This window comes from Strix uralensis, chromosome 12, assembly GCF_047716275.1.
Source record: "Strix uralensis isolate ZFMK-TIS-50842 chromosome 12, bStrUra1, whole genome shotgun sequence".
Classification (NCBI taxonomy): domain Eukaryota; kingdom Metazoa; phylum Chordata; class Aves; order Strigiformes; family Strigidae; genus Strix; species Strix uralensis.
This window is the reverse complement of record NC_133983.1, coordinates 18013144-18035113: the sequence shown is the minus strand read 5'-3', so window position 1 is coordinate 18035113 and position 21970 is coordinate 18013144. Positions and strand designations below refer to the sequence as shown.

At 39.1% G+C, this 21970-nt stretch overlaps 2 protein-coding genes across 4 annotated transcripts; both read right to left on the bottom strand.

Moving 5' to 3' along the window:
• Positions 1–6943: 6943 nt before the first annotated feature.
• Positions 6944–11346, bottom strand: NUDT7 (nudix hydrolase 7). 2 transcript variants are annotated; one of them, XM_074881771.1, is made up of 4 exons: positions 11283–11346; positions 10820–10973; positions 9694–9852; positions 6944–7804 (listed from the first exon to the last, which is right to left on the bottom strand). In XM_074881771.1, the coding sequence occupies exons 1-4, from the start codon at positions 11315–11317 to the stop codon at positions 7421–7423; spliced, it is 732 nt and encodes a 243-aa protein (XP_074737872.1). In that variant the 5' UTR covers positions 11318–11346; the 3' UTR covers positions 6944–7420. The 2 variants fall into 2 exon arrangements, with proteins under 2 accessions (XP_074737872.1, XP_074737873.1); XM_074881772.1 differs by having other exon boundaries at positions 10820–10970; positions 11283–11345.
• Positions 11347–12004: 658 nt separating this feature from the next.
• On the bottom strand, positions 12005–21633 carry LOC141948695 (hypoxanthine-guanine phosphoribosyltransferase-like). Of its 2 annotated transcripts, XM_074881468.1 has the most exons (9): positions 21487–21633; positions 18088–18194; positions 17449–17632; positions 16512–16574; positions 15962–15979; positions 15654–15736; positions 14558–14604; positions 13802–13878; positions 12005–12875 (listed from the first exon to the last, which is right to left on the bottom strand). In XM_074881468.1, exons 1-9 carry the CDS (start codon positions 21502–21504, stop codon positions 12828–12830), a joined length of 645 nt encoding a protein of 214 aa, XP_074737569.1. In that variant the 5' UTR covers positions 21505–21633; the 3' UTR covers positions 12005–12827. The 2 variants fall into 2 exon arrangements, with proteins under 2 accessions (XP_074737569.1, XP_074737568.1); XM_074881467.1 differs by lacking the exon at positions 21487–21633 and having other exon boundaries at positions 18088–18288.
• Between the last annotated feature and the right edge of the window lie 337 nt (positions 21634–21970).

Below are 21970 nucleotides of genomic sequence, written 5' to 3'. Positions count from 1 at the left end.
TTGCTATTTCCCCTCACCAGACAGATTCTATTTCTTAATCACAGAACTCTTGTTCTCTTACATCCAAATCACCTCATTTTTTCTCAGTCTTTTTTTTGCAGCCTTCTAGAGCTGAGTCCAGGTTAATGGGCTCTCACAGATACAAAGGTCTCAATCAGGTCAGCTGCCTTTCAGCCCTTTTCAGCCTGATGACTGTAGAGAATGTGCTCCATCCACCCCACACAACCTTTTTCTTTTCCTGAAGTAAGGAACAATTTTATGTCAGTTGTGTAACATCATCTTCCTTTCTGTTAACAGTATTCCCAGTTTTCCAGGCATTAGTGGATCTTCGTTTACATCTGTTATTAATTCATCAGTTACTGCATTTCTAATTTAACAGTTAATAGCTGAAATCCACAAATAATGCATTCTGTATGACTTCCATTTTTAGCAATGAAACCTGGCAATCAACTATAGCACTCCCATTTTATTCAGCTTGTTTCCTATAAATATCTGCAAATCAGTACTCTAGATGATCTAAAAAGATGTTGCTCTTAGATTTAGAATTACACCCTAATCTTTTAAGAACAACTAACAATATATTCTAACCAAACTTCTTTTAAAAGGACTTCTTTAAAAGTACTGATTTATTAAGTAAAACCATTGATAGCATCTCTTATGCAAATGTTAAGATATAAAATAATGAATTGGAAGATACAAGATAACACATAATTGGGATAATATATATTACCACTTAAAATAGGTATGCAAGTGTAATCTAAAGCCTCACAGCATGTACTTTGGCACAACTGTGCTAAGGTCAGTGAAAGTACTGTGATTTATGTCAACTACAGATCTGCAGCAATTAAATTATTAGAAGAATAACACAGTTTAATTTTCTCTAAAATAGAGAATAAAATAAACACTTTTTAAATGTTCTGTTTGTCAACTGCTTTTCTACAGGTGTTTGTTTCTATATACAAATCCATCTGAATACAGATTTACATCACTATGTCTTTAATCCTTCAAACATATACAGAGCTCTTTGTTTGAAATTATTCATATTCATTTCAACAACTGGTTATCTGACTCTCAGCGGGGCTCTAGAGGAGCATTATGACCTACCACAAGGCTCAGACAAATTTCACTTTCCTCTGAAGAACAGTTCCTGTTTGTTGCCAGTAGTTCTGGATTTTACTACAGGCATAAAAGGGGATGCCAGTACCTCATTAAGAACAGCTATGCAAATATTTAAAAGCAGCTGTGATAGCAGTCAAGCACTGCAGCAGCTGCAGGATGAATTGTAGGGGTGTGTCTTTAATACAATATATGTCCAAACACATACTTTATAATAGAGTGGAGATCAAGGCAGACATAGGTCAATAAATGGTCATGACTGGAGAGTCAGTCTAAAGGATTACAGAATTCAGGATGAGAAGAAGTAAATGTGCCCAAGATAATGAGTCTGTTGCTAGCCAGTGAACAGTCTTTCCCCTGCAGCAGATTATCACAAACAGGATGATCAGTCTTCATTAATGTTTCATTATTACTTGGAAGTTTTCCTTCCTAGCACATGTACTTTTCCTTTTGAAAAACAAACAAAACCTACCCTAAATCTGAAGTACTAAGTAACAGGCAACCCCTACAGTACAGTAAATTTAATTAACATCATAAAACATAAAGAACTTTATAAAGAACTCAGAATCCCATACACTAAGTGAGCATTCTGACTACAGAATTACAGCTTCTGCAAGGAATCAGAAACAAGTGTGATTCCTTTTTCTGTCTTCCTTATTTCTTAGATTACATTTTGGGAGGAGGTAACGTTAGAGGGACAGCAGTATTACCTACTGACCCTTTTACTATAACTTTTTTTTTTTTTTTAAACTGGAGATGGTTTAACATGTATTTTGTGAAAACTGCATTGCTATGGCAACCTACTAAAAAAAAGAAACACTGTAGGTACATCACATACATATTGACATGTAAGCACTCACATGAGGTCTTCCTTAAAAGACAAAAACATCTCCAGATTTTCCATTTTTTATATATATATGATTTAGGCATAGGCTGAATAGAAATAATATCCTTTCTGAATATTTACATTCCCATCTCAGTATAACTGCCTTAACCCTGCATGAACTCTAGCTATGGAAAAGTGACGTGCATTTTAACTGAGCAGCATACACTGAACTTGTTGAAATCAAATGTACATTTTATGTTTTCTCCCCACACAGAAGTGCTGTAAACTATATACACTATATATTTTAAAAAGTAATTTTTGTTATTTTTTATATAATTGTTAAATACCGATTTACATATCAAATATATATAATATTAAATGTTCACATAAACGTTAAATACCAAAAGCCTGATTATTCAAGCACTCAAAAATATAGAAATGTTAAATGCTGAATCACTGCACAGTAGCTAAAAGAATGACTAACTCACATTAAACGGTATGCCATTTATTTTTAGTTAATTTTATATCATATCAGTAATTTTCTTGTTCTGATACAAGCCTTTGCACTCATTTTATTGTCATGCTAGCATCACTTATCCCATAGAATGGAATCTGGAATATATTTTTAATACCTTTTTTCAACTGAGCAATGGCCTTGGTGATTAGTTTGTAAGAAAAAGTGCAAAGAGTAAATACATATGCATAAAACACCTTTTCAGATGGGAAGTTATATTAACATACCATACTTAAAGCAAACAAGGCATAAATGCATTTGCAATCAATAATTCCAGTAAAGGAGTCCTTTAAAATCACCACATTCAAAATAAAAGTAGATAAAGATCTATTTTAATAATATTCAGGTATAACGCAGGACTAGTAAGAGAGAACATGGGGACACCCAGGTCTCGGCAAGCGCTTTGTTACATGACTTTAAAGACAGATCTGAAAAGGAACTGAGGCACTGTAACACTGCAGTGTCAAACTGCAAAAGCACCTGGCCCACTGAACAAAAAACTGGGCCTTTTTTAGATGCTTCAACTTTTGTATACGATAGAAGGACGGACTAATTGTCCTAGGCTGTGAACCAGTTTAAGGGCAGAATACAGCATTTTCCAACAGGAAATTCTCAGAACAGCACATTTGCTAGATCTTTTCCCTTTTGAATTTACACAGCTTCCCTGCAATCCAAGGCCCAGGGAAAGATTCATCTCCCTGGAGGATCTGCCTTTTCAGGAGTTTGATCTCACACAAACAAGGCACAGTCACGCTCTCCTTTAAAAACATGAGGTGCAGAGCAGCTGCAACTTCCCTTTAATGCACTATTTAACTACACAGGGCACTTACCCAGGAGGAGTGAGCGTTACACACCCTTTCAGTTCTCTCATACTTTAGAGGTAGTATCCTGAAAAATGCCTGTATCTCCAGACTTCATGATACTCTGCTTGGGGCACTCTCCACTCCTTACCTCTTGAAGGTAGGAAAGAGACTACAAACATGACACGGATTGATTCAGAGGGCTGCCCAGGTTGTTGGAGGGAGTCATGTTCTAGTTTCTACCTCAGGAACTGTGGAAGAATTTTATCTGCAGATTGCCCAAGGAAACAATTTCCCATTAGTAAATGTGGGACTTGCAGAATTGCAGTTTTAGTAACAAGCACTTAAATTTCTTTCTATTCTTTTTATGCTCAAAGGAGTTTTTTGGGCACTGAAATCCCAGATGGATATCTAAATAAAGAATGAGTCTTTTGAGTTAAGAAAGTACTTCCCAAATTTCAAAACTAATGGCAGTAAAATTATGTAGGATGCATAATGTGAAGCCTGAAGCCCCAGTGGTTTTACTGCAAATCACTCAAGGATTTTTGGTTGGACCTCCATAAGTTCTGTTTTTCCACTAGTTCAAATGGTTGATTTCGTTCAACAGCTGACAAGATTTGCATTTGCTAAAGCAGCAACAGCTGTAACTGTTGTTGTGGCCCTTACAGTTCCACACAATGATGTTTGAAAAAAGAGAAATAAAAACAAACTGAGGTTTGAATTTGCACAACTTGTACAATTTCTGTGCCAGATCTGGTTGAGAGATGAAGGAAAAAAAAAGTCTGCTGGGAACAGAGGAGATGGTAAGTTAGTAATTGTGTCTCTTGGTACCTGTTTTATTTACTAATCAAAGGTCTAATTGCTTTTCTCTATTTTAATTAACAATGTTCTTATTTTAATTAGTTACTTTTCCTGCATATATTAGCATTGAGAGAAACCACTGAGGATATGAATAATATAACAAAGAGTTTAAAGTTAAGCTTTTAAAAATGTTTTAACAATTTCACAAGTGTTTAATAATGAAAAATAAAGCTTTTCTTCACAAATGTGGCTACTACTTCTCCAAGGATTTTATCCTAGCCAAAAAAAAGGTCTTTTTTTTTCATTTAACTTAAAAAGTCAACTGATAGCAAATATAATTAACACAGGTGCTGAAAGAGCTAATGTAGGAATATGAAAGGTTTGATGGTATTTAGATATGCTAAAATGTTGAGGCTGGCCGAATCTTTTGAAATGTCCCAGTGCGACAGCCGTTTTCTTAAGAACCAGTCTCAACATTATTAGCAATTATCTTTGCAACTTAGGGAACTTTATCTTCTTCCCTAACAGAGGCTGGGAAAAGGCAAACAGTGCCCTGTGAAAGAACTGGAGCACTCATACAAATTGTACCAATTCTTGGGAAGGTATCAGAAGAAATAACCTTTATGGAAGTGCTGTAATTAGCAAGGACATATGTAGCAACCACTGTCTTTTTCCTATGAACTGTTTTTGACAAATGTGTTTACTTCCTCTGTGGGGCAGGTAACAAGCTTGGTGTATAAGGGACAACTATAAATCCTCAAGTTTTGGATATAGCCCTGCTTAATGTTCCTGTGTGCAACCTAAGAAGGGTTATGAAACTAACACTACTGTTACACAGCTGGTTACAAAACCACACGCGGTAGTTAGCAGTTCACTTTCAAAGTAGCAATTACCAATTGAGATTCTGCGGAGGCCTGTTCTGAGTGTGCTTACTCTAAATCGTAAATGAAACAGAAAATATATTCATTAAACTTGAGGATAACAGCAAACTGGAAATGTCTGAAAAACATGGTAGTATATCATTACAATTTGTTTTGAAAAAATTAGGATGTAATTCAATAAGGACAAGTGTAAAGTGCTACATTTGGTAGCAATAATCAACTGTTCAAATACAGAATGCAATAAATGCAAACACAGGAACAACTGGCAGCGTTTTCAGAAAAGGATGAGGCAACTTTAGTGGAAGAAGTCGAATATGAGTCAGTATTACCATGCTGCTTCAGAAAAAGCAATCACAATGGGATATATAAAGAGGAGCTGTGAACTAATCCTGTCCTTTCCAACCCAAATAAATGGTTAACTAACATACATGACCAGGTTTGATTATCACATATTCGATTGGGGGGGGAAATGGAGGAGGAAGGTTCACTGAAGATTCTGGAAAGCAACAAAAATGACAAGAGATGTATAAAAAATGCAACTGATAAAAAAACCTGAGGGAATCTGACCATTAAGTCTAAAGATGCCTTAGGAAGACACAGTGATGCTGTTTTCAGGAGTGCAGAAAGTATCTAAGGAAACGAGGTGTTCACCATTCTGCTATGGACAGGAAAGGAGTAAGTGTTCCTTGCTACAACTAAAAACTTCGCAGAGTGTCCAGGGAAGCTTAAGAAAAAATTAGATATTGATCAGAATATCATGCATCTAATCCCACCTTTAGATGGCAAGAGATTAGGCTAATTATTGAGGCCTTTTCTAACCCAGTATTCTGATGGACAATCTTGTACTTCTTTAACGCTGCAGCACAAAGAATATTTCAGGCAGAATACTGTAGTAGAATAGCTACCCCTGAATTACCTCTAAGAAGAGACAGTAAGTATTGCACAGTTGTACCAGGGAGAGGAGGTGAAGGGAAACTCAGTCCTTGCAAGATTTGCACTGATTTTAGCCTTGGTTTGTTTTGGTACACTTCTGTCAGCTGAGTGCCACTCCAGCATCTTTCTCTTCTTCAGTAAAAGGTCATGCTGCAGTTACCAACCGAACACAAGCTGGTGTTTCAGTGCCTAAGTGCTACTGTCCTAGCACAGCAGCTGAAGAATGTTACAGATGCAGTTATGGGAAGCTAAAAAAACATCTCAGAATCGGGTTTCCTAGAAAATCATAATTGGCTATTCAAGCCATACTTGGGAAACACTCGTAAAAAGGATGCATTTTGCTAAAGTCACAGACAACTTTAAGTATACTACAAAAGCTGCTTAATGTAAAAATCTGACTTCTGCCCAATTACAGCGCAGTTCACAAGAACTGCCAGCAACTTTTTTTGTAACACTTGTATCTGTTAGTGAATAGAGTGGGGGAACACAAAGTGCCAACACCCAGAAGAACAACTGAGTTGTTTTCTTCATCTTACTCAGGACTAGCACTAAGGCATGTGATTCTGAGGGACACTGAATGCTTTCAACTCGCACTTGTTACTCAGAGATCACCTTTTTAAGGACTGGTAACTTGTTTACTTGCAAACTACATCTCAAATCCTATGTTGATGGTGCTTTTAAAAACTTAACCATTTGGCAGTAAGATCATAACCACTATAAGCTTCTAGTTCACCAGCAGTGAGAAAACGAGGATGCCCAGCACAAAGAACAGCATGTATCTGACACTGCCAGGGTGGCTGGTAAAGGCTCAACTACAGGTCAGCATTTTAGTCCTCATGAATACTCAACTCCACTTTCCTTAAGAAAAGGAAACTCCCTCTAGGAGCTGAGTGAGTGATGCTAACAAGATTCTGAGAAGCAAAGTTCAGCACTGTTGCCTGTATACCAAGTTTTCCATAGCCTGCAGAATTTCCTTGTGAGAAATGTTAAACTGAGCAAGAGTAATAAAACTCATTAAACCTCCCTCTTCCCTCCACAAGCGCAACCAAAACAAGACTCTGAAAGCACTTGCCACCTTTTATATTTTTATTGTGCATTTGATAAGTGATTTGAAGATACCACACAAGACTGTATGCATTATGTTATCCATACGTAGTATGCCACACAGTAAGAGACAGACCCCCAAAAGTTTTCATATTCAAACAGACAAAAATTAGATAAAATACAATTATCTCATTATACAGAGAAGGTAAACCACAGAAAGTGTCTTAGATCATACAAAACAAGGCAGAAACTGAAACAGATCCTCCAAAACTTATATTAAGTCCATCAAAAATACCATGTGCTTTTGGCAGCTCTAAAACAGATTAAAAATGATATGAATCTAGTTAGGGCTTGGCAACTTAAAAATATTATTTAATAATAAATTTTAATAAGTTCCCAATTCAGAAGAAATTGAAGTGTGAAATTCAATCAAATAATAGGTACAGAGGGAATAAACAAAACCCTTTCTGCTCCTTCACTATAAATTAATTGCCAGACCAGTCTGTCACAGGTTACTCTTCTTTCTTTCATGTAAGGATGCATATAAATTCCAGAAGTTATCCTCAGCGGATGAAAGTAAGTTGTCAAGATCATAATCAACTTCATAGGTGGGTCTCTCTCCAAAAATTACAAGAGCAAGAAATACAGCAAAGTGTGCAGTAAGTCCCCATATCCTGAATGACATTTTATGTTCCTGGTCATCATATGTAAAACTGTGCATCCAAGCTAAGGAACCAGATGAGCTTTTATAAGGCACGGTCTTGTAATTTAAGGGCTTGACGAAGTACTCCAATGGCACAACAAAAACATCACTCACTTCATCTGGATTAGGAGTGGCCTGGAATGTGTCCTCTATAAATCCTACAACTGGTGTCACCAAGTGATTCATCTAAAAGGAAAACAAAACAAAACAAAAAACCCCAAAAAACCCAAACACTAAGTTTGTACCAATTAATGTTCCTTATTTTAAAAACACTTCATATGTTACAAGTACAAGAAACCTATTAAATATGTTTAACTGTAATGCAGTTAGTCTCTCTAATGGCAAGATATTTATATTTGATCTTAAATATATTTTAATCAATCTTGAATTTTCTTTTTATAGTTGTTAAATGTGATTTTACTAATATTCTGTTCATCCTGTATAATCATATAACAGTTAAAAAGGTTTGTCAATCAGCTACAGAAATAAAAAACATGCATGCTCTCTCACAAGTCTTCCTTATTTATTTTGGTAAGTTCTGATTTTAATTCAAATTTTCCAAATCACTTATGCTTTATCCTATCTCTGTATCTAATTTCCTAGGATACTGGCATTTCCCTAGCATACAGTAGTATTTTCCTACAGATACAGAAATATGATAAAAGTATATTTAGCTATAAAATATATACACTTTTTGGAACTGCTCATTTATAGACATTTTTATTTTAATCTCTTCTTCCATAGGGAGGCACAAATCTATTGAAATAGTAACTTGCATAAAGAGGACACCAAAATTCTTTAGGATATGTTGCTAGTTCTATTTATTCATACCAACAAAGCATCATTGTTAAACAGAAAGCAGTAACAGCAAAACTCAACATTTGTGCTATTTGATGCAAGTCTGGAGAGATTCCATCCAAGCCAGAAGCACTTGGAATGTGCATACAGAGAAGACAAAGTAGAATCCAACAGGCAAAATTTTTTATGGTCCAGGACCACATGATCTTTTTTATTGACTGAGGCAATTTGCTGGAAAACACTGAGAAGAATTATAAAAGCTAAATTGATTCTTTCTACATATAGCCTCTGAACTATGTGGTTTTAATGTTATCTGTGCAGAAATTATAATTTAAGAAGTTATAGTTCTTTTTTTTAATGGGGGAGGGTATTGCTAATAGCAAGTGGCTAACAGATACAAAAACAAGCAGTAGGCCTATTAATAAAAAGAAACCATTACCTGAAGAATAAAAATAGTCTTTTGAAACAATAATCCCTCTGTACTATGGGAAAACTGATCCTATGTGGCACTGAATATTGTTATTGAAGTTGGCAGCCTGTTAACTTACAGTGACTTACACTCAAAAGACACCTCCAGAAGAGAAGTCTCCTTGCTAGAGTTCCACACAGAATCACAGTTCACATAACCTCCAGAAGACCCTTTCCACCCGAATTAACCCTGCTTTGAGCAGGATATTCAATGAGAAAACTTTGAGGTTCCATCAGGCTGCTGAGGGCCTTGTCTGGATGAGTTCTGCGTATCTCCAAGGACAGACATTATACAGCCTGTCAGGAAAACCTGCTCCAGTGTTTGGCTAACCTCAGGGTATATTCCTTGCATCTCATCAGAATTCCACTTGCTGGTGCTTGTGTCCATTGTCTTGAGTCTGACATCATCTTTCCTACAACCACCCAGAAGGTAGCTTAAGGGAGCCCCTGCTAGCTTCCTGTGCTTCAGGCTGAGCAAATCCATTTCTCAGCCTCTCTTCATAATCCCTGTGCTCCAGCACCCTTACTCCCTTTGTGGCTCTCTGCTAAACTCTCACCAGTTTACCACTGTCTTTCTGGTACTCCAGTGTGTCCACAACAGGCCATGGTACACCAAATGTGGTCTCACAAATACCAAACACAGAGCAGGAATCTCCTCCCTTTGCTCTGCTGGTATCACAGGCTGCGCAGTTTAAGAAGTGGTGGTTATCTGCAGTTACAGGTTTGAAAAGTCATTATCAACCTTACAAAAGAAAATAACCCAAGCTTATTTTCTAATGATATGCTAACTTACTCAGTTTATTGCTTACTTTATCAATTCCAGGCACAAGCCTACAGATGACTTCCACCTTCTCTGGCTGGAGTCCCACTTCTTCTTTAGCTTCTCGGAGAGCAGTATCTATTTCATCTTTATCAGTTGCTTCCCTTTTACCTCCTGGAAAACACACTTGCCCTGGTGATCTTCTCAGCTAGAATTTAAAGGAGGGATTGTTAAATATAACAAGTTTTGTGTTTCTTCTTGGATCCATACAGGCACTTGTTCACACTGCAGAATCACTTTGTGTTTATCTTTCCAGTCAAAGAAGCTGGAAATGTTGGTTAAGAAGTTTCTGCAGATCAGAAGAAATGTGCCTTAGCAAGAATCACACAGGACAGTTGGGCCTACACCCAACTGATCCATAAACACTATCAGAAATACACGTATCACTTGCACAGTATTGTGTAATTCCTACTATACACTCTGCTTCAATACTTCAAAATTTATGTATTTTATCATCTTTCTTGCAGAAGAGATGGACAGATGAATCTAGACAGACAACTTGAATAGCGAGATTAAAATACTCAAGGTTAAGAGCAAGAATTTCCAAAATACACATTTAAATAATGTACCTTTGAGTACATTATAGTAATAGGGTTGCGCATCAAAGATTAGTAAAAAGCCCATTTAGAGTTAGTTTATCAGCTAAGTAACTGGAATTACTCGGGTTCTAAAATTTCTAAGAAAGACCCTGAAAAACTTTTCCAGCCATGGAAAAACAGACAAGTAAATAATATCTGAATACAGGCAGTTGACGGGGGGGGGGGGGGGGGGGGGGGGGAGGAATGGAAAACAAGAGTTGTAAAAGAAAACAAAATGCTGTCAGAAGGGTTCTGGGGGACTTGGGTTGTTGCTTTTCCTTTCATATACGATAATATTAAATGCAAGTTGAAAGGCCACATTAACAAAAGCTGTACTGCACTATCAGTTTTCTTAAGCAATCAAAATTTCCCTTCCTGATCTGGAAATCATCTTCCACTGTCACAGGTTTCTGGGCATCCGGCATTCTTCTGGCATGTGAATGCCTGACTCATCGGTGTGTAACAACAGCTGCTCGTGGCCTGGGCACGCTGCCCGGGCTGGCGGCTGAGGAGCGGTCCCTGCGCCCTGCCACCCACCTGCATGGACCTGACGGTGAGCAGCAGGTGCAGCCTCCCCTCCCTCACCACCAGCGGCAGGAGGACGGAGGCTCTGGGCAGCGGCAAGCGGGAGAACCTGTCCCCAACGTCGAACTCCCTCAGGCGGAGCCTGGCTTTCTCTTTTAAACTCCTTCTGGAAGCAAACAGAGAGGAGGCGCCGTGGCAGCGCGCGGCGGTGCCCAGCCCCCCGCCGGCCGGGGCAGGTGTGTTCCCCTCAGGGCCCCCCGCCCGGGCCGGCTGCGGCCGGCGGACCCGGCAGGGCCCGGGGCCCGCGCCACAGAGGGCGCTGTCGGCACGGCCGTCCCCTCCCGCCAAGCCCAGGGCGCTCTCTCCCCTCCGCCGCCTTCCTTCCGGGTTCGCCCCGCAGCTGCCGGGGAGAGCGGGGGCTGCGGGCGGGGCAGCACCCACGGGCAGCGGAGGAAGGGCCAGGTACGACCACTACCTTTCCAGCTCGCCCTCTCGTTCCGCAGCCGCCATCTTTAGCACTCCCGAGCCGAGAACGGACTTTCCCCTTCCCTCCCGCCCCCCACCCGTGACGGGCAGTTCCCCCAATCAACACGCGAGATCGCCGGGCTCCGCCTTCTGATTGGCGGCGGGCAGGGCACGCCCCCGCAGGACGGCTGTGGGCGGCCTTCCCGCTCCTGGGCGGGCGTCACGCGCCGCCGAGGCGGTCGCTGAGGCGAGGGCTGGACCGGGGCAGTCGCCAAGGTCCCTTCCCTGGGCCAGCGACAGTTTCCGCGGGCTACACTGACCCGGAGGAGAGCGGCGTTAGCTGCCAGCTGTCCTCGCTCCAGCTGGCAAGAGCAGAAACCCGCGGGGCGGTTTGGCATCGCGTCCCGCCAGCGGCGTCCGTGGCCCGCCCTCAGAGGGACAAGGGCGGCGGCGGCGAGCGGGTGGCGCTGGGCTCCAGAACGAGCTTTTAGGTAAAAGGGCCCTTTCGTATAGGCACTAGCATGCCTCCTCTCACCCGCGTTAAGGGGCGGGTAACAAGACAGGTCACAGCCTCCGGCTCTCAGGGGCTCTAGAAAACGCCATCGCACACCTGTCACAGCCCGGTCACCTGTAGCCCAGGGCTCTTAAAAGCTAAAGGATATCAACGGGCCCCGTTGAACACAGACGCCTAGCTCAGTACTCTTAATTCACAATGGGAAAACAAACCCGCCAAGGTCTCAGCTTACTTTAATCATTTAGTACACGTAGGAAACAATGAGGTGTCAGACTGCCTCAAGCTTGGTGCAGGTTTCTGGGTAGTAGAATTTAGCTTCCAGTTCCCGTTAGAGACACACAAGTAGCAGAAGTAATTTCCTGCTATAATGGTTTATCATCCAGTCTTAACAGCTAGTAATCAGTGTTCCCTGCGTTTCAACTAACACCACACTGGTAGAATCAACACATCATCCTTCAAAAGACAACACCCCAGGTTACATAGAAGGTGTAAGAACTAATTTCAGAGTAGTTACCTTACTGCTTACTTCTTTTTTACCATTATATTATGCTAAAGAACCAGATGTGTTTTCCATGTAGTATGCACCTTGTATAGTTGACTTAATTAACCTCAATTAACCTCAAGTCCTTAAATGCTTATTTGTTACATAAAGTACATGTGTATATATTTACACACACAAGCTCACAGGTAAAAATAAGTGCAGTTTATATACACAATACACATAATGTGTTACTTCATATGGTAAATGAAAACCCAAATATAATTACATACACGTGTACATGTCCTGGCTGTGGCCTCTGTGATTCCAGCAAAATATAATATCCAGTTTATGGCCAGTGTTCTGTTCAAGTTTCACTGAAACTTGAGCAGAACTCATTCACATTTAAGGTGTTTTACATAATCATTATAGGAAAAAATATATATAGAATAGTGTCTTTAGAAAATGTAGTTCTTCAGTGAAAAGAGTACAATTAGTAGATGACTTATTATTGATCTATATGGCTGTACATGCCACGGAACTGTTGTTCCAGAAGACTGATATCAGATCCTGTATTTCTCTTTGGCTTTCTCTTTCAGAATGCAGATGTGCTAAAACAAAAAATAAAGATACAACTTTAGTCAATCTTTTCTTTCAGAGAAAATGCAAGAATGATTTTCAGTTGTATTCCTAGCATTGTAAGGAAAACACACCAGAACAGTAACCTTTGCGAGTTTACTACTTGCAGTAAAATTGAGATGTTAATATTGCTTCCAAGCTCATCTGTAATTTATAGATTTGTATGTTCTAAAGAGGTCAGGTTTGTTCAATTATTGCATTCTTTTTCATATTGCTTTGCAATAGCATAGACGCAGTGTGTGTCTTTAACAGAACTGGTTTGTCTTGCTAAAAAGACTTTAAAGTGAAAAGCTTTTCCACTTAACCAGATTTAAGAAAGTACTTTTGAAAATTAAGGAGGGGAAAAAAAAAGATGTCAGCTCTTTCTATCAGTTATGCTCTTTCCAACTCTACTAGACAGTGCTGCCTAAAGAGACTGTAATGGAGCAAATGAAAAAAGATCTTGATGGACGTGCTATACAGTGTAGGAAAAACCTTCACACACAGTCCACACACAGCCGTCTTAAAGACTTGACTACAAAAGGGCAACATTGGATTTCCTTAAGACAGACAAACATCAAATTAAAGCCAAATTACAAGTTACTTTCTTTTCAGATGGGGCCCGCAGACTGTACGCTGCCAACCACCCTGGAGGATTCAGAATTGGACAGCATGGCTGGGCCACAAGGCTTCTGGCATAGATTCATAAAGAAGTAAGGCATAAAATTCAATGTAAATGCATAAGAACTTTTATCAGCTTGTCACGTTAATAAAGTTTTTGCCCTTTTAATGGAAGTTTCTAGTCAGATTTAAGTTTTGCTAATTGTTGAAAAGCTCCAAGGATAAGCTAATATTCTTGCTGGTTACCTGTGGTAACAGTCACATATGTAACAGTCGAGGCACACATGTATGTACTTACGTTCAGATCTCTGAAGTATTCATTGTAATCAAGAGCATATCCAACCACAAATTTATCTGGAATTTCAAAGCCTATATCTGTAAGAGAATGCAATTCTTTTTATACTTGGGTGGTGTAAATAGCTTTTAAGTACACAGTTTGTATTCAACACATGCTTCAGCTATTCAAGAGTAATAGCTAACAAATACATCACCTTGTTTTCAAGGTACTTCACATGCTTCTTTAAGAATCAGAGCCATAAATTGATGACAAAGGTTAGAATCTATACCATTCCCATCAGTAGTAATACCATTCAGTTTTAAGAGAATGCATTTTAAGAACAAAATAAGTATTTAAAACGTACTTATGAGGTAGTCCTTGGCAGGACTCACAGGGAGTGAGATTTTAGTTGTGTAACAGTAGATGCATTGCAACTCAGTAGGGATTTTCAGTTTGAAAGCAAGGCAAGTTTAATGCCGGGTCAAAACAAAGGCGCTTTAGGGTCAAAGCCAAACAATACAAAATTAAGGTTTGGTTCTCTTTCTGGGATCTGGTAACAAATAGCCAAACCTGCACGCAGACCAACTGGGGGAAGAAAAAAGAAGGTGGTCATGAGGTTTCATCATGGGGTAGCTGGTCATCAGTTTACAAGTTTTTATGTATTTTCTCCCCATTTCTTTTGGCCTTCCTGAAACTTATATGCCAGTTGTCAGACTTACTGCATGAAGTGAAATTATGAGCTCATATTTTGGACAACCAGAAAAACGCAATACTTACAGTCTGGTCTGTAACCTGAACTTTGATGTGTCCTTTTAACAAGCAGGCTGTAAGGCAGAGCAGAGAAGGTTATGTTTTTTAAAATATGTCTTGCTCTAAGCAGTATACTTCACTTCTCCCACTCCTCCCCGTAAGCTTCTACAGTCACGCAGTTAAAACAATGATATTATTGTAACAGAAAGAAGTAGTGTTCAGCTTTATAACTGAGGAAGAAGCAAAGGTGCTGATCTAGGTTTATTCTGAAAGTTGAACTGACTCTATTTTACATTTAGTTCTCTTCAATTCTGTAACCCGAATAATTATTTTTTCATGTAGCAAGGTATCAGCAAACTAGAATAGCACGGACAGGTAAGCAAGTCCAAGTGGCATGTAAAGATTTTAGCAAGGAGGGAGGGAGAAGAGGACAAGCTGTGCAACGTCACTACAATTTCTTCCACAAAGTCATATGCGTCCCTGCTTTTCCTGTGCGCTTCTGAAGAAACAGAGAACCTCCTGGACTGTCACTAGGAGGAGCATAACTGATACGTAAAGCAAGAAGTGTTTTTTCAAAGCATGGTTATTACTTGACAGAGACAGGGATATTCCACAAAAAATTCCTTTTTAGAGATCATCTAAGAGCAGATCTAGAATGCCACTTGAAGTCATCTGGCAAGTGCAGACAAACTCTTAGGTTCTGAAAACCTGTATGGCTTGAGGATATTGAGAAAAATTCTCAGTGTTGTCATTCTAGTATTGAGGCAACTGACAACACGTTAAGAAACCCATGGAAAGAGCTGAATTTTCTTCAGACATAAGGAGGTAAGAAACAGGGTATCTGTCAGACTTTATGGACTACACAGAAAGAGCCAGGAAACCTTTTTTTGTTCATTTTAACAGTAAAGGTGGTAGTGCATATGTGAATTTCCCAGTTTAATAAATACTTAGTTTTTTTCACCAGCTGGATGAGGATTGCTTCCTGCTTTTACTTCCTTTTCTGACAAATTTCAAACCAAACCAAAAACCCCAAACACCCACCAGTATACACTGACTCTTCACCTAAATGGTTTTGCTATATCTTCTCATTACAATGCATTAGTAAGCGGCCATATCATTATACCTTACAACTTTTACCATCTTTGGTTTGTTGTCTTTTAGTTTTGAAAGTAGCGCTTTCATTGTTCTACCAGTCTCAATAACGTCCTGAAAGAGATTAAAAAAAAAAAAATTATCCCATGAGTCTGAAAGAAAAAACAGACTATCAGTGGATTAATTTAAAGCATTCAGCTTAATTTAAACCAGTCAGCAACCCTGGCAGCACAGTAACATAATTAATTGTTGTTTTGTATGCAGTAGATACTAACTTGAAGAATGGGGAGAAAAAAAGTCCATGTTGTTCCCTCCTCCCACACTCCAATCTTTACTTACCTCTACTACCAACACATTCTGGAGAAGATCATGTAGGGAGAGAAAGAAAACAAAATATTTACATGGCAATATTCAGTGATTTATACACCCAGGAAAAGTTTGCACTACAAACTTCAGTTACGTGTAGGTTGCAATTGATTTTCAAAGAAGCTTGTCACTTAACTACTTGCATTATTTTAGTGCTTTCCGAAGAGTCTAAGTATTTATGGAAGCATGAAATACTGTGAGAAAGCCACCTATGTCAGGTTTTATATATTATTCTATGTATAGGAATAACATTCTAGAACCACACTGCATGAGTCAGTTTAAGGTGGTTCATTTCTGGGGGTTATGGGATAAAATGTGGTATAGGATCTTTAGCAACATTTGGTACTGATCACGTTAAATTTCCCCTGAGATCAGTGGAAATTACTCACTGTTTCAAAGCATGGCATTTTAAAACAGCGTTAAGTGGCTGTAAATATGTAGCATCAAAATCTTAACACAGACCTCCTGGAAGAGACACAAGATCTGTTCTTTCCCCTTAGAAGCTGAAGATGCTAATTCATACCTTCCCATTTAGTGTAGACAGTTCTTCACCAACAATACTGATTTTTTCTGTAGGTGAATCATTCTAGGAGAAAGAAGAGAGGGAAGTCACATAAAACATGCTCAAAAGTGTTATATGTGTATGAATGGTGTGCTGCTCTTGCTTTTCACCTATCATATGTCACTTGCAACTTTACGCAGCACTCCTTCAGTAAACAGCTTTTAAGCAGCTGAGAGCGAGAGGAGAGTGAAGTATCAGTGCAGACAGATGTTTGCATGGAACAACAGTACATCCATATTCATGGAATAGACACCATTGCTTTCAACTATTTTTGTTACCATAGATTTGTTTTAGAATTCCATGAAAAATTTATAGGATATTGTAAACTGTCATATTTAGCATGGCATAAATTTTGATCAGTGCACAGGGCTCTAGCCTTCAAAGAGGGGAGAAAAAAATAGAAAAAAATAGCCAACTTTATAGTAGTTGGCTCAGGCCAACTACATTTGGTTCAGGCAAAAGGTACCTGTTCCCCAACACACAGATTATGAGAACTAGCCTCTCCAATAAATAAAAAAATAATGCAGACAGACAATAAGCAAGTTTCTGCTGCTAAGCTCCTCACCATACTCCCTCCCACCAAAGGGTGCCATGGTAAAGACGGCGCAGAACCTGTATGGAAACTTTGGGCTGGAGAGGAAGATGTTGGAGACCTGACCCTGACTTTGTCACGTTAAGTATTATGCTATATGATCATTCCAGTGAATATACAAGATCCGTCTGATTGGTGGGGCAGATCAGTAAATGAGTTGCTCTTCAATATGTAGTGAATTGAGCTGCTTTGAACAGGCTATATGCATGAACTCAGTTTTTGTGGAGTTTTCATGTAACCTACCAGCACTCAGAATGTCAATCTATGGGGAGAATCAATTTTTCCAAAGAACAGAAAGTTGCTTACACAGTAGCTTTTTATTCTAACAAAATCCACAGTAATAGGCACAGATTTATCACCATTTTGATTCAGTGCTTTTATATGGTCCAGCAAGTCAGCAAAGAATTTATAGCCTCCTTTAAGGACACAGAGTGCAACAATGTGATGGCTTCCCATATCTTGCATGATATCTCTAGCCAAACGTTCTGTCCTGGAAGGATAAAAAAGAAAATCCTGTGAAGTGTTTTGTACGTCATATTTGTTTGTCCATATATTAAGCAACGTCCAAGTTAAAATTCTGATCTTGCTGTTAGGTTTTTATAACCAGCGAATTGTGAGCACATTAAGACAAAGTTAGTTACATATTTGAATTTCACAAGGTGATGCCTACTCCACTTGACATACTGTTGATTTAATCCACAGATCTAAACTATTTAGGGTAGGAAACCTTAAAGATATTTGAGACAACATGGAAACTTAACTGGGGTTGTAGAGGAATACTCGCCTTAAAACTCCTCTTGCATTATACTCCAGAACACAAGTGTTGCAGCTGCAGGGTTTCTATGTTTCTCATAGTCTATGCAGGGTAGGGCCTCAGTCTTTTTGTTTGGAGGGAAATGGATCATTGGTATCACTATCACTAATCTTTGTTGTTTACCCTCATACCTGTCCAGGATGAGTCCGTGGGGAATGAAGACTCTTTCTAGATCTTCTTCATAATGCTTAGGAATGCAAAATAGATTTTTGTTATAGCCACTTTCTTCATCTCTTATCTGCAAGTGAAAGGCAAATAACTCTAAGAGTAAAAACAGAGCCATACAGGAAAAAACCTTCCAGTCTCTGATAATGCAGAAAAAAAAAAAAAAAAAAAAACTCCTCTCCTCTCCTCTCCTCTCCTCTCCTCTCCTCTCCTCTCCCCCCCCCCAGTAATGTGTCAAAATAAAAATATATCTGAGAGTTTTTAAACTTTCTGATAGGACAATTCACAATGTCTAATAAATTCAGGAGCTAGTGAGCTTGTCGGTATGTGAATGGATAGATAACTACTTTGCCCCTGTCATTATGAGAGAAGTTCTCAACCGTCATCAACTCATAAAGAGCCCCCTCTTGTATTCTCCATTTCCCCTTCTGCAGAGCACAGTAACTTGCTCGTGTGCTAAGCAAGCAAAAATCAAAATTTGTGGCAAATAGATTGGGATTACAGCTTGATCTCCAGTCAGCAGGTGACTTTAGGATGCTGCACTACCTTGACCATCATTTTCCATTGTGTAAAAGAGAAAACCATCTCCTAAGTGTGAATTCACACTGAACTTTTGGCAGAGGTAAGCACATACCAACTGTCAGCTGTCTCAGAGGACAGGGGAGATGACTTACCCCAGAGGAGGAGCTTTGAGGTGGTAGTGGGAAGAGGAGAAGCTGCAGAGGGTGCCCACAGGTGGGAACCAGAGACCTGCTGAGCTGCAGTTCAGCTCGTGGTACTGTTTGCCCTGTTAGCAGGTTGCTCCTCCGCACAGCTGGGGAGAGGCCTAGCTGCTTCCCACAGATCTGGGTCTTAACCATTTTGCCATCAGGGTTTAGAATTACAGTTCTTTCTTCAGTGTGCTGGCTCCAGGCTTGTTGCACCCAGAGGTGTCTGGATGTCTAGAAGTTAAATAGTCTCCATTTCAGCTTCTCTTCTGACTAGTCTTTTGGCCCCAAATAGATCAGTGTCTTTGGATTCTACCACCCTTCAAGACCATAATGAATGCTTTGGTCTTTGTTCATTTATGAAGTGGTGGTACAAAAGCAGGCAAGAAAAATTGACTAAGAGGGCTAATATGTAAGTGTTAGAAATAAGACAAAACTCAAATTAGATTGTCATATCTAATATTGCCCTGTTATTGTTAAAATACAGAACTAATCAAGGGAAAAATTCAAAGCTGGCTTAAAGCTTCACTAGTGCAAAACAGGTTAACTGCACACCAGTTGCATTCAACCAAACTGGATACAGTGGCTTGCTAATGGACAGCATAGAGCTATAAACTAGGCAGTAATAGCAGGAAGTACTGCTGACAAACAATTTAACACCTGCAAACTGTTTAGACAGATGAATTGTTTTTAATTCTCCTTTTTTGGCATACGAGAGATGAGTGCTTAGGAACAAAGGAAAAATGGCTCATAGGGAACAGGAATAGGTTACTACTTGCAAAACTCACAGCAGTCATAAAAATGAGATAACCAATTACTGCCGTTTATTTTAAATTAGCCACGAATATCCTACTTCATTTAAAGAGAAAACTAGAGAGACAGGTGTTAAGAAGAATTTCAAAGAACAGATTATAGTAGTACAAGGCAGTGCATATAGAATCTCATCCTGGCTGAACTAACAGTATTCTGCAAGTACTCAAAATGGATAGGCCTTGATGTTCCAAGACTTACAGAACAGCCTTGCAGTTGAGCACTGTTTAGAGTGTCAGCAGTACTGTTTTGCCTGGTTTAGTTACTATTTTCTTCGTGGCTGAAGTCAGCGAAGTGAAAGCTTAGGTGAAGGATTGTTTTTAAATTAAGTTTGTTTGTGCTTTGTTCATGTTGGAAGAGATACTGGCAGTTACACTGATATCAGCTGTAGATCAGGCTAGACAGTAGCATCTGTGAGCAGGCTTTAATGCAGTGCAGAACTGCTTGTTGCTGTTTGAGTGTTATATTAACCCCGTTAGCCAGTTTGAAATGGGCTAATTTCTGCCTGTGTGAGGTTGCTAGGGGTGACAGACAGAATATACGTACAGGATATGGGATTCTGTGAACCAGAAGCAGTGACGATAGGACATAATTAGGAGCACTGATCACAGTTAAAAGTGATTATTTGAGACTACTGGAACATATAAGCATAATTTTCTTTTAGAGTACAAAAAAAAGCACCTTTAAGGATAGTCACTGACATGATAAACAGTTTGAAAAGTGCTGTAGGGTGGGTTCTTTGTTTTGTTGTTGTGTTTTGTTTGGTTTTATTGCAAGTTCCCTATCTATTGCATTCTGCATAACTGGAGCTTAAATGCAATGACTTCACTACCTCGATTTGAGAAGTTTTTCTTCTGCCCAATCACGATACTGATTGCCATATTTAGTGGACTTCAGCCTTGCAATTTGCTTTTGCAGTTATAAATTGGGCTTTCATCTGCACAGAGAGCTGAAGTTCAGCCTTGTTGCCAATGAATTTAGCTTCCAGCTGCATTTGATGGGAGGTGTCACAACTGGTTCAGCTCGAGTTGGGATGAGCTTTGTCCACGTTACTGTAACTATTGAATAAAGCTAGTCTTGAAGCATACAGGCCTGCATAGTGATTACTGCTCATAGCTAGTCCAGCAGTGCAGTTTAGTACCTTTTATTTGGTTAACAACTACGCTCATTGAGACTATTTTGTGCAAACAATGTCTGCTACATTAATATTGTTTGTTGCTATGTGTGAAGCATTTTTTTAAGGTCTGCTGAAAGGTTCATGAAGAGAACCTTAGGGATTGCATCAGTTTGAGCACGTCACCATAGCAACATGCTGCATATACCTTACAGGCTCATAAAAGCATTTTTATCATGGCACATGCTAAATAATACAGTAGCATCCTCTTATAATAAAGCAACCTACTAAACTATCACACAAAGTTGTTAAATTTTTAAATCATGAGCTTATATCTTGAGGAATTGTTTAATTTAGATTCAGTCTCATCTGTTCATTTACTGATGGAGGTTTTTGAGTTTAAGGGGGAAAAAACAAAATTAACTACAGCAACTTTTGCAATAAAGAGATTCATAAATAAGTATTGTTTCATCAGCACAGAATGAAAGAATATGAATATAGGTATATTAAAGTAACATAAATAATGTCATAAATTTGAAAAAAAATTGAGTCTATTAAGATGCCTCTGTTCTGAAAGCCAGTTTTTCTCCTGAGTAAATATAAGAAACAAGGCCTTTCATTAGTCAGCATTTCTAATGTTCTACTATTTTTGCTGAAGCTAACCTCTTCCCCCATACCCAAAGCTCCCTTCGATCAAATAAATAACCAAATGCGAGTGCATTATGCTTTCTTACCTGCAGTCCGTGAGCCATAATCTTACTTTGAACTATGCTATCGGAGAACAAGTTGGTATTATTACTGCAGTTTGTCTTGCTCTATTTTCATCTTGCAGTCAGATCATGACCTGCTTCTAAAAGGTTAAAATTGCCATCCTTCCTACAGGAAGTATTACTTCCTTCTACTAATGCACTGACATCACAATCCCAGGTTTTTACTTAATCAGATTAACCAGAAATAAAATAGGCATGAGCCCTGCTGCAACCAATCAGAGTAAAGATATGGGGAACGAGGGAGATGCAAAAAGGAAGCTCATGAATCAAATTAGTGGGAAGGACTATGTAGGGTAGTGGATTTTTCATTGAAAACACAAATCAGATATTTGATTGTAGCAGGTGGTAATTCAATGGTATGTGTAGAAGGTAATTTTATATACCAGCTTCTTACACAGTATTTGCACGTCCATTGTTGTGATAAAGTCCATATCTTTTTAAAATTCTT